Source organism: Eutrigla gurnardus (genome assembly GCF_963514095.1).
Source record: "Eutrigla gurnardus genome assembly, chromosome: 11".
Classification (NCBI taxonomy): domain Eukaryota; kingdom Metazoa; phylum Chordata; class Actinopteri; order Perciformes; family Triglidae; genus Eutrigla; species Eutrigla gurnardus.
In genome coordinates, this window is record NC_139925.1 from 5665819 (window position 1) to 5675779 (window position 9961).

At 40.9% G+C, this 9961-nt stretch overlaps 2 protein-coding genes across 3 annotated transcripts; both read right to left on the bottom strand.

The window, feature by feature from the left end:
• Positions 1-253: 253 nt before the first annotated feature.
• Positions 254-6707, bottom strand: LOC311020928 (interferon-induced, double-stranded RNA-activated protein kinase-like). The gene is made up of 16 exons (XM_084021201.1): positions 6464-6707; positions 5326-5449; positions 5081-5235; positions 4872-4995; positions 4511-4578; positions 4333-4423; positions 4031-4062; positions 3915-3957; positions 3750-3820; positions 3488-3607; positions 2998-3132; positions 2482-2698; positions 2261-2404; positions 2051-2146; positions 1718-1780; positions 254-1393 (listed from the first exon to the last, which is right to left on the bottom strand). Exons 1-16 carry the CDS (start codon positions 6556-6558, stop codon positions 1256-1258), a joined length of 1716 nt encoding a protein of 571 aa, XP_083877327.1. The 5' UTR covers positions 6559-6707; the 3' UTR covers positions 254-1255.
• A 770-nt stretch (positions 6708-7477) lies between these two features.
• Positions 7478-9956, bottom strand: gpatch11 (G patch domain containing 11). Of its 2 annotated transcripts, XM_084021255.1 has the most exons (9): positions 9798-9956; positions 9035-9261; positions 8912-8953; positions 8711-8831; positions 8520-8610; positions 8313-8399; positions 8253-8282; positions 7985-8066; positions 7478-7894 (listed from the first exon to the last, which is right to left on the bottom strand). In XM_084021255.1, exons 1-9 carry the CDS (start codon positions 9845-9847, stop codon positions 7839-7841), a joined length of 786 nt encoding a protein of 261 aa, XP_083877381.1. In that variant the 5' UTR covers positions 9848-9956; the 3' UTR covers positions 7478-7838. The 2 variants fall into 2 exon arrangements, with proteins under 2 accessions (XP_083877381.1, XP_083877380.1); XM_084021254.1 differs by having other exon boundaries at positions 8253-8399.
• Positions 9957-9961: the final 5 nt, after the last annotated feature.

The following is a 9961-nucleotide window of genomic DNA, read 5'->3' on the forward strand; positions in this document are numbered from 1 at the left end:
AATAATTTAGTATCTCAAAATAATAACTTAGTATCTCAAAATAATAACTTAGTATCTGAAAATAGTGAGAAACTTTCTCAAAAGATCTTGTGTTATGCTAAATGTGGACACCTTTTGACACCTTTTTACTCGGTCGGAAATATTTGTCATCGGTCTCCTGGATAAGTAATAATCGCTATCGGCTCTGAAAAAGCCACATCGGTCGGTACAAATTGAACAAAACACAACAAAATGTACGGAGGATGAACGAATCCCAGACAGCGACGTTTTATTTCCCCCATCAGTCCGTTCGTAACAAAGCAAAGTGTGCAATGTGACATCACTTTACAAACATTTGACCTTTTCCAGCACAGAACACATTTCAATGTCACTTCTTGTCGATGTAATTAAGCAGGACATGATTCTTTTTAAAAACATAATGTTGCATTCATTCATTTTACATGTTTAAATATTAGATTTTGCTCAAATCTCATACTATTTGACGTTGGCTTAAATATTTTGGAAGGACTTTTACCCCCTTTGGTCATGACATTTGGTCGGGCCACAGACAAAAACTGGGTAACCCAGATCCAAATATTTGAAAGGCAAAGCAGGTGTAATATTTTTGTGGGGGAAAAAAAGAGGAACATTTGTGATCCCCAAATGATATGTATATGGACCTTTTCCATACTTCAGGATAGAAATACAGTATTTGATTGATGTACCAAATCTCAGGGGCTCGAACATAAACAAGCTGATATACGACAAGGATTTGAGATGCCAAAGTAAAATCATTCCTTGGACCATGATAGCATGGACCATGGTCCGCATCCCCATTCTTGTTGTATCTCAGATTTGATGATGTTAGGTTCCCTCGATATTCGGCACATCAATCAAATACTGTATTACCAGCAGGAAGCATGGGAATGTCCACGTTTATACTTTAGGGGACCACCTATATGAGATCTACTTGTGCCTTTGGATCCGGTGGTGTTCAGTTATGTCTGAAGATATTGAACCCTAAAAATGATCTTTTTTTTAAGGTGTAAATGACAACCCCCCCTCCCTCACCTATCTGATTAGACTCAGAATGACCATCAACGCTACACAGCTATGTTACATTGTGTCACATGAATTCATGAAACAGTTAAAGAGACCCCCCCCAACAAATAAAAAAACAACAACTTGCAAGAATGAATGTGATGCTGAATTAATAATCCTGCTTGTGGGGGCCGATGCTTTTGCCTGATGTTTTGAGGTTGTTTTTTTTTAATAATCAGACAGTTCTATTATCGCGACGCGTATCTTTAAGCATCGTAAGTGTGCGAGCGCACTCTTCCAAGCACATCTTTAGTGGACTTGCTTCAGGTCGGTCTTCTGGCTTCACACTCAGCATTGACTTGATTATTTTGTTCTGAAACAACAAAAAAACAAACAGCGATGCATGTTTTCAATAAATGCAGCCATATAATAACTGTATTGACCTCAAATTTACTTTACATGTGCAACCTAACAAAGGTAATGCTTTGCCCAAACATTCTGCTTGATATTTAATATTTTATTACATTAAACACACATCAACAGTCCGGTGGTGAACCGCTGTAACAGTGTAAACCCTTATACCTCGGTCTCACTACTGCCCCGTTGTAGACCATCACAACAAACCCCCCCCCCCCCCCCCCCCCCCTTTCAAAAATACCGTTTCATCTATCAAGTGAAAGAATGAATCTTAGCTTACCTCCAGGGCAAAATTGTGTGAAAATCCTTGAGGAAATTTCTGGTTTCTGGCATCCTCCCAAATCTGGAAATCATGCAGTGAGAGAAGAACGGAAGATTTGCATCACAAAAAATATTCTATATACGCAGACTGCATTTAGATGCATCACGGCTGGGAAGTGACCAACAGTTTGTGAATAGAACTGAGCCCCTGTTCATGCTATTAGTACAAGTGTGCTATTCCTACTATGACAAGTCTAATTGTCTGATGTAGGAAAAAGGCCTACGATGAAATACATCCATCATCTGTGTCCGTTAATAGTGACTTGAATTTATATGAGAGTGAATATCTCACCGCTTTCCTCTCAAGGCCGACGTTCCAAAGGAGCTCGAAATACACCAACCCCAGGGCGAATATGTCCACTTTCCGATCATAAATGTTTCTGCTCTTCTGTCATTCAAAACAAAAGCACAATACCGACAGAGGCATGTTAGACAACCTCCGACGACCGATATTTAACAATACAGAAGCATCTAGAGTTAATGTCAGCGTCGACCATCTCACTTGCTCGGGGGCCATGTAAGACGGGGTCCCTTTGTACACCGTTCTCTCCAAGAGGTTCTCTGCATCGTCGTCGTTCTCGTCGGTGACCAGCCCGAAATCTCCGATCTTCACTTCCCCGTCTTGCCCGAACATGATGTTGGCAGGCTGAGAGACGCATACAAACATGGAGCTCAGTGACGGACGCGGTGTAATAAATTGAGTTTTTTATGTTTTAAACTTACCTTCAGGTCTCTGTGGATCAGCATCTTGGAGTGGATGTATTCGACCGCGCTGACTATTTGCTGAGTGATAGCCAGACTCTCGTCTCTCCTCTTGGAGTCTCGCAGGGATTTCTTTACGTTCTGGACATTCTTCTCGTCTATCCACACTCTTAGTGTTTTGGTGTCGCACAGCTCCATCTGAATGTATAGGTACTTCACCGGCGCGTTACCGGTCAACCTGGAAAGGTAGGAACAGGAAAACCTGTGACATGACTCCGTGTTTGTTAAAAAAAAAAAGAGTGGATTGGAACCGAATACAGTTGGAACCCAAGGGCCTGGGCTGCACCAGATTTCTGCCTAAAAGCCTATTAAGGCAACGCTTGCCCCTGGATGATGTTGGGACTTTGAAATTGTATTGACTCTGGAAATTTTGAACGTATTCTAGTCCTGCTCAATGTGTTAATTGTCCTGAGAGGACTTCTGTTGTGATATGACACTATAAATAAAACTGAATTTTAATAAAGGGACGGGGCTCACTGTGAACTACTGCAACTGTCGCTTTCAGCGTCCCACTGGTATCCTGAAGCCTCCAGCCAACATGTGTAGTATCGAACAATGTTGCAGTGGTGCAGGTCCGATAATGCCATCACCTCTCGTAGAGCTTTTTTGATCCTGAGGAGAACAAGAACACGGATCAGTGAATGAAAAGCTTTACTTATTTCCCACTGCATCTATAACTCATTTATTTACCAATTATTACTGATTAACTCTGAACACAAAAAAGTGAAATTCCTTATATGTTTAATTCACAGAACCTTTCAACGTGACCTTAATACAAACTATCAGAACAAAAAAATAAATACAATAAAATAGACTGGAAGTTTTATACAATAAATAAAATAAAGACCAGAGAGGTAGAGACTGCGGCTGCATCAGAGTGCATTTTAAAAATAAATTATATTATATGTCCGATAAAAACGCTGGATATCGGTGCCGATAATCGGTCGAGCCCTAATACTTGACTTACTCTTTGCAGCGGACGATCTTGATAGCATAGTTCTTCATCAGCAGTTTTAGTTTGGCCCTGTAGACGTGACCAAAGGCTCCTTTGCCGAGGCAAACTATGGAGTCATATTCAGATGTAAACCTGTTAAGATTAACACAAGCAGCCAAAACAAGGTGAACTATACACGTATGCAGTATTATGAATATATCACATATTAAAACACAAATAAAAGGCCACATCTGCGCTAAAAAATCCTGCTAATATCGTAAATCACTTGCTGTACCTCGAGGTCAACGACTGCGTTGTTTTCTTACTCGGACTTGTTTCCGTATTCTTGAAATTGGGCATTAAATCCTTAATGAATAGAATAAAGACATGACACAGAGATCAAAATGTTGAAAAAAAACAACAATGTAAATGAGCACGATTCAAATCTTTCTTGCTTTACCTCTTTGCTGTTTCTGCAGGCGTTTTGGAAATTCGCTGCAATTCTTGGCAAGAAAAATGAGGTGAGATATTATGTGCCGGGTGACGCTTTATAGTGACTTTCAAAAGATGGCTTACCTTATTTTGGGCTTCAAGTCAGGACTTTGAATCTTTATAATGGGAAGTTACAAAAAATAAATATAACCACTTATATTTAAGCATGCATACATTCAAAATCCATTATATAAGGTGCCGACAACACTATCACTGACTTGTTTGTTCTAACCAAGTACATTTCCAACTAAAAAGCATCCTGGTAAGGTATCGTCACATTCAGTCATTCATTAACAAAGACCAGGTAAATTAAACCTGACTTCACCCAAAACAAGAGACTGAGCATTACAAACACATCGCATCAGATCGCACAGGAAACAACAGACCTGTTCCTCGGTGGGATTCAATGAATTGGTGAAAACAACCGAGTCGCTTGTAGACGTTGGCGTGCTTTTAGATTTTGCATCGTGGGACTCCCTTGAGTGGATAAAATGAGACACTTTAGTAAAATTAGCTGGAAGTCAAACTTTCACCAACTGTCGACCTCGTCAGCCGGAGCCTTACGGTGTTTCTGGTGGCGAGGACCGCCCGGCCGCCGCACCGTCGTGGGACGCAGCGGACCCGGAAGACGCCTGAAAGCACAACGGGAATGTTCCACGTTACCGTGTTGTGGAACATTAATGTAATAATCATTGAAAGAACATTAATGTGATGTTTTAATTAATTCATTTTCCTCTTTTATGAATTGCGGACATTCAAAAGCACCTCGCCTACTAGTCTGCTACTATTCTTTCTCTTTTTTTTTTATTATCAGCTCAGGGTCAGTCGCCCTCCCGGCCTCTGTTAGAGGACTGAGATGTTACAAATCGTTCCACTGTTGCTGTCCAACAAGAAAACAATTCATGTACCGTGTATTCCTACTCACCTCCATCGTTTTAATGCCACATATCTCATGATGTACAAGCTTGGCTGCTTCCTCCTTTGCTTCCTTCCTTGTTTTCCCGGTGGCGACCGGATACTCCTTATCACCGACTATGAAGCTGCAGCATCTAATTTCAGAAAAACTCTCACTCAGTGCATTTTTAAATCATGATCACAACATAGCTTTGACTTGGATGCAGTTACGATGCTTACGGAGTAGCGCAATGTCGTTCCAGTCTTGTTGTCTCCACAGGCCTGATGGTCACCCTGTTCTGCTGACCATATTCATTGAGCCAACATATATAGTTGACCTGAGTGATACTCGTCTGATGAACTGTTGCGGTGGAAGCTTCTGTTGCATTTCCTGTCTGTCAACATAACAACAGGTATATTCCTTTACTCTGGGATACAAAAAAGCACACGTGCAGCAGGTCAACAGAGATGTGTAATAATCTTACAGGGTCAGCTGGTTGCTCCAGACCTCTCAGGGCATTACTAGCCGCGTTCTGTTTGGCTTCCTTCTTGTTCTTCCCCACGCCATCAGGATACGCCGTACCGTTCACGATCGCTCTCACCGTGAATCTGGGGATGAATGTGTCAAACAGGCATAGATGACAGGAGGCTTGATTAACATCCCACAGGTTTCAAATAGAACACTACATGTTTTGAAATACTACTAAAAAGTCATTAATTATACTATATACTATAATAGACGCTAGATATCAGAGTTGGGTCTCGATTCTAAAACAATTTATTTTTCAGTATCTAACTCGATGCCACAGACCCAGTTCAGTCCAAACTTAAAATGTGTCAGATTTGGCGTTTTTTTAGGTTACGGTGTGTTAAAAGACGTCTACGTATTGTGTTGCAAAGATAGCTACTAAAGAGAGCACGCTAACCAGCTAGCACGGCCCGGCCTCTCTCAAGATGTGTCACAATAATGCTCAAAGCTAACATCCAATCACAATTGACATTTAACTCCACTCAAATGTGTCAGTTGAACCATTAAAATCAGGATTCGTGAGATTTGGATGTTGAAGCCCACCCTGTTGGCACCCTCAGGCTGCAGACACGTATACTTGGGTTTTACCGTGAAAGTTGACACTTGTTTCTATTTTTTCTCTTACTTTATCGGTAATGATGTGTTGTGGTTTCTTCCTTTCGACAAATGTACTTATCGTAAGTCGCTTTGGACAAAAGCCCTAAATGTAAATGTAAATTTTCTCATAGACTTCCATGCAATCGGAGAGGAGTCGCCCCCTGATGGCCAGCAGAGAGAATGCAACTGTAAGGCGCTCATGCGTTGGCGTCACTCTACGGAACCGGAGGTCTGCCGCCTGCCGCGGGATAGTCCGTCACGGTGTGGGGGTGCCGGGTCGGAAGTGAGCCAGAGAGCCGAGGGAGGTGCTACTCAGCTCGGCAGCTTCACGAGAGATACCCGGGCAGAGATATCCGGGCCCGAGAAGGATATCTGAACTCAATGTTGCAGGTATACATGTGGTACATGTGCGTGTGGTTTAAACGTAGACGAACACACATGATTGGCCTAAAGCAACATGTAGACTACATTCCCTTTAGTCTTTCTTAAAAACTCACGTTTTAATGTGATCGGGGCCAACAGATCCAACGTCCTCGAACCTCAGCTCCAGGCGTCCCCTCTGCGCGTACTCGTTTAGCTTAGCTACGGCCATTTTTTAAACAACACAACGGTCACAACAAAGTGACGATACGAAGTACATGTTTTATTTTTTGTTATTATCGTGGCGACTCTACGTCCGGCGCCGTTTTAGTTCAGCCTCAACCCCACCGTAAGTTTCGTTTCTTTAGTAAACGTCACACGCAGCATGGTGCCTTCACGTGGTGTCGGAAAGATCAGAACTTCGGAGGCGAACACGAAATCAGTCGAAGCTTTCACCGTGGATACATTGTAACATCGTGGAAAAAGTATATACGAAACGTTTTTTTGTTTGTTTATCTACCCGTTCTTCACCTAATGACAAATTATTTTGTTTAGTATTCAACAACTACAGTTCCCAAGAAGCTTTAGTACCACACCCCACAGCAAGACTCATGGGAGCTGTAGTTTTCAGGCAAAAGACTGGCAAAAGTAGAAAACGCAAGTAAAAGTGAAGAAGTACGTTGTAACGTAAAAAGTATCCCTATGAAGGACATTTCTACTGGCAGTTTTATTTTTTTGTTGCAAGGTGAACGGAATGTGAGGTGTAGAAGAATACAGATTTTAAAATGTAGCAAGTAAAAGTAAAACAAATGTCAGAAAAAGTAAAATACAGATACCTGAAAATTCTACTTTGTACAGTAACAAAGTATTTGTAATTCATTACTTGGTACCTCTGGCAGTTGTTGATGCCATTTTATTTTATTTTTTTAATCAAGGCTTTCTGTCCAGCAAATAGTTGACACAAATGTATCTTATTTATTATTATTTAGTTATTAATATAATACGAAACTCGTATCTCATGTATCAGTGCATCAGAAATATCATATATCACATTAGAGCCTACGGAAGTATAATGACATTTTGTTGAGTAAATCACACCCAGGATGATTCATTGTATAATAAGAAGCGCAAATAAAACAGATGAAAAGGTGTGAGTCTTATAACTTTTAATGAAAATACAAGTATGCCATTGTTCTTGAAACAAATCTTTAAAAAAAGTGCATCTTTTCTAAATATAAACATCAAAATGCATCTGAAGTTTCTCACCGGATTTCTAAATGCAAAGAAAAATTCAAGACTGACACCTACAAACAGCATAACTGGTGACGTCCTCTTAGAGATGGAAAATCATCACCTTATCGTCTCAACTGCTTATCAAAGCCAAGAGTGATGATCCGTTCCCCTCAGTAAAATTCTGTGAACTCTTTGACACGTAAAATGTTTTCAGGGTCAAACATTTGTAATTTGTTTTTTTTAACACTGGGAACTGCAGAGAATACATTTTTATCAAGTTCATTCATGGTCTGCTGCTGTATCTCCGGGACAGTTAGAGCACAAGTCCTCTTCATCTGTACACAAAAGAAATACAAAAAATATATACATATCAGTAAAGTGAATAAAAACAACAATAAATCTACAGCCATGTTGTCATTACCTACCGTTATAGGTGGTCCCACACCATATGCAGTAAAAATGGACTCCTCTCAAATAGGAAGTCAGAATTTGCAGTTTGTCAAAGGACTGTAAACAGAGAGGCACACATCAAATACATTGGTTTTACTCTCCATTTATCGCCACAGAATCCCATGACATGAATGTATATGTCAGTATAACTAATATGTACTACACATTATGTCTCATGTTGCCATGCTGGTAACCAGTCTCCTTAGGATTACACTGAATAAACAAGGTTAACTCAATACTAACGGTTAATTCCTCGATCTCCTCTTCCTCCTCCTTGACCTCCTCTTCCTCCTCCTCCTTGACCTCATCTTCCTCCTCCTCCTCATCCTCATCCTTATCATTTGTCTCTGCTTTAGGCCAGTACCAGTCTTCCCTGGGGACAGCGGTGCCCTGAAAAGACAGAAAACCAAAGTGCTGTTTCTATCCTGATGAAGAGTGAATTGTCCTCATATACAGATTTTTGGCATGTTTTTATTGATGGGCCTCTGCTGCAGCTGTAATTCCTCCAACCTTCTGACTGTCGAGTTGCTCACAGGCTCGCTGACTCCTTCCGAGATCTCCTTCTATCTTTCGCTCCTCTCTTTCCGTCTTCACTCTCGACCTGGAGTGAAATAGCCAAACTGTGAAACAGGTGCATCATACAGGAGGGAGTGACGGTGTTTATAAGCATGGCGCATCTTTCAGACAGCCGCTGACTTCACCTGAAATCCTCCAGAGACTTGGACTCGTTCTGTTGTTTGGCTCGTGCTTTCCGACGATAATGTTCAAGTTCTTCCTCAGCTTTTCTTTTCTTCACCTCTTCCAGTCCGATGCCACCCCTGTCTGATTGAGCAACACCGTAAGCCATCGGCATGCTCGTGTTGTCACCGAATATTCTTTAAATATAAAAAAGTATTGCTTACCAGTTTTGATATTTAGAGGAATTGGATCAACTCTCCCTGCTCCTGAAGAGGTAACAGATATTAATGTTAATACACAAAGCAAATTATTCAAAATGATATAATTCAGTAAAAACTGAAACTTGCCTGCCTTCCCGAGGCCTTGACCAGCTTTGTAGCCCATTTTCTGCAGAAGTGCAAATCCCTTGTTCTCGTTGCATATGGAGTTTTGTAAAGCTGCCTCTCTACTTTCCTTCTCCTGCTCCTTGTAGGTCTTCTGGCGGTTCCTGATGTTTGTCTCCTTTTGCTTTGTCTCCTTCTTCATCGCTTCTTTCACCCGCCTCACCATGCTGACTCCGGGCTTCACATCTGGTCTGACAGACGCAAGGAAAAAACAGTGATAGCTGTTATGAGAGCATGAGCGTAAACTCCCACTTTCATGTTTAAAAATCCCTGGATTGGATGTTATTTATTAACAACTTTATTTTAACGTAAATAGGATACATGACACACTCAACATAATAAAAGTCAAGTATGAGATCCATCTGAAACAAGTCACACCTTGAGAAAACACATTCATAATAATTCAATAATAATAATGGAAACATCATTTAACAGATACCATGATGTTGTGTAATGTAAGAAACCATTATTCAAACCTCAAAATAAATAGAATCAATGCTACTGTTCTTGTCCTTTTATCACCATCCCTGAAATTATGGTTTTGGAGCTCAGACGGTCACGTCAGGGTTTCCACAGGTTTAGCATCGCGTCACGACTATATAAAACGGGTGCTGTTATGTGACCGTGTTCTAAATAAATGTATAAATCTTGTTTTGACGAGCCACATCGAGTAATGTAAGCTAACAACCCGGACACACTCGTGTTTTAAAACAAACGTGACGCTTACATTTGACTGAGAAACGCTTCGGACATGTAGTCCTCTTCCTCGTCAGACATTACGGCCGCAAAAAAAGAGGACAAACTGTAGAAAACAACAGCAACGGCCCTAGATTAATAATCCCCTTGTGTGCATTTGTAGTTTTTTGCTTCGCTGGTGTTTGGTTCGTTCAA

Coding starts and splice junctions, on each gene's coding strand:
- LOC311020928 (XM_084021201.1), bottom strand. CDS start 6,558: ATGGCCGTAGCTAAGCTAAACGAGTACGCGCAGAGGGGACGCCTGGAG. Junction 1,781..2,050: donor TCGGCCTTGAGAGGAAAGCG/GTGAGATATTCA, acceptor CATGATTTCCAG/ATTTGGGAGGATGCCAGAAA. Junction 1,394..1,717: donor CACACAATTTTGCCCTGGAG/GTAAGCTAAGAT, acceptor TTGTTGTTTCAG/AACAAAATAATCAAGTCAAT.
- gpatch11 (XM_084021254.1), bottom strand. CDS start 9,847: ATGTCTGACGAGGAAGAGGACTACATGTCCGAAGCGTTTCTCAGTCAA. Junction 8,954..9,034: donor TCAAGGCCTCGGGAAGGCAG/GCAAGTTTCAGT, acceptor TTACCTCTTCAG/GAGCAGGGAGAGTTGATCCA. Junction 7,895..7,984: donor GTGTGGGACCACCTATAACG/GTAGGTAATGAC, acceptor TTTTGTGTACAG/ATGAAGAGGACTTGTGCTCT.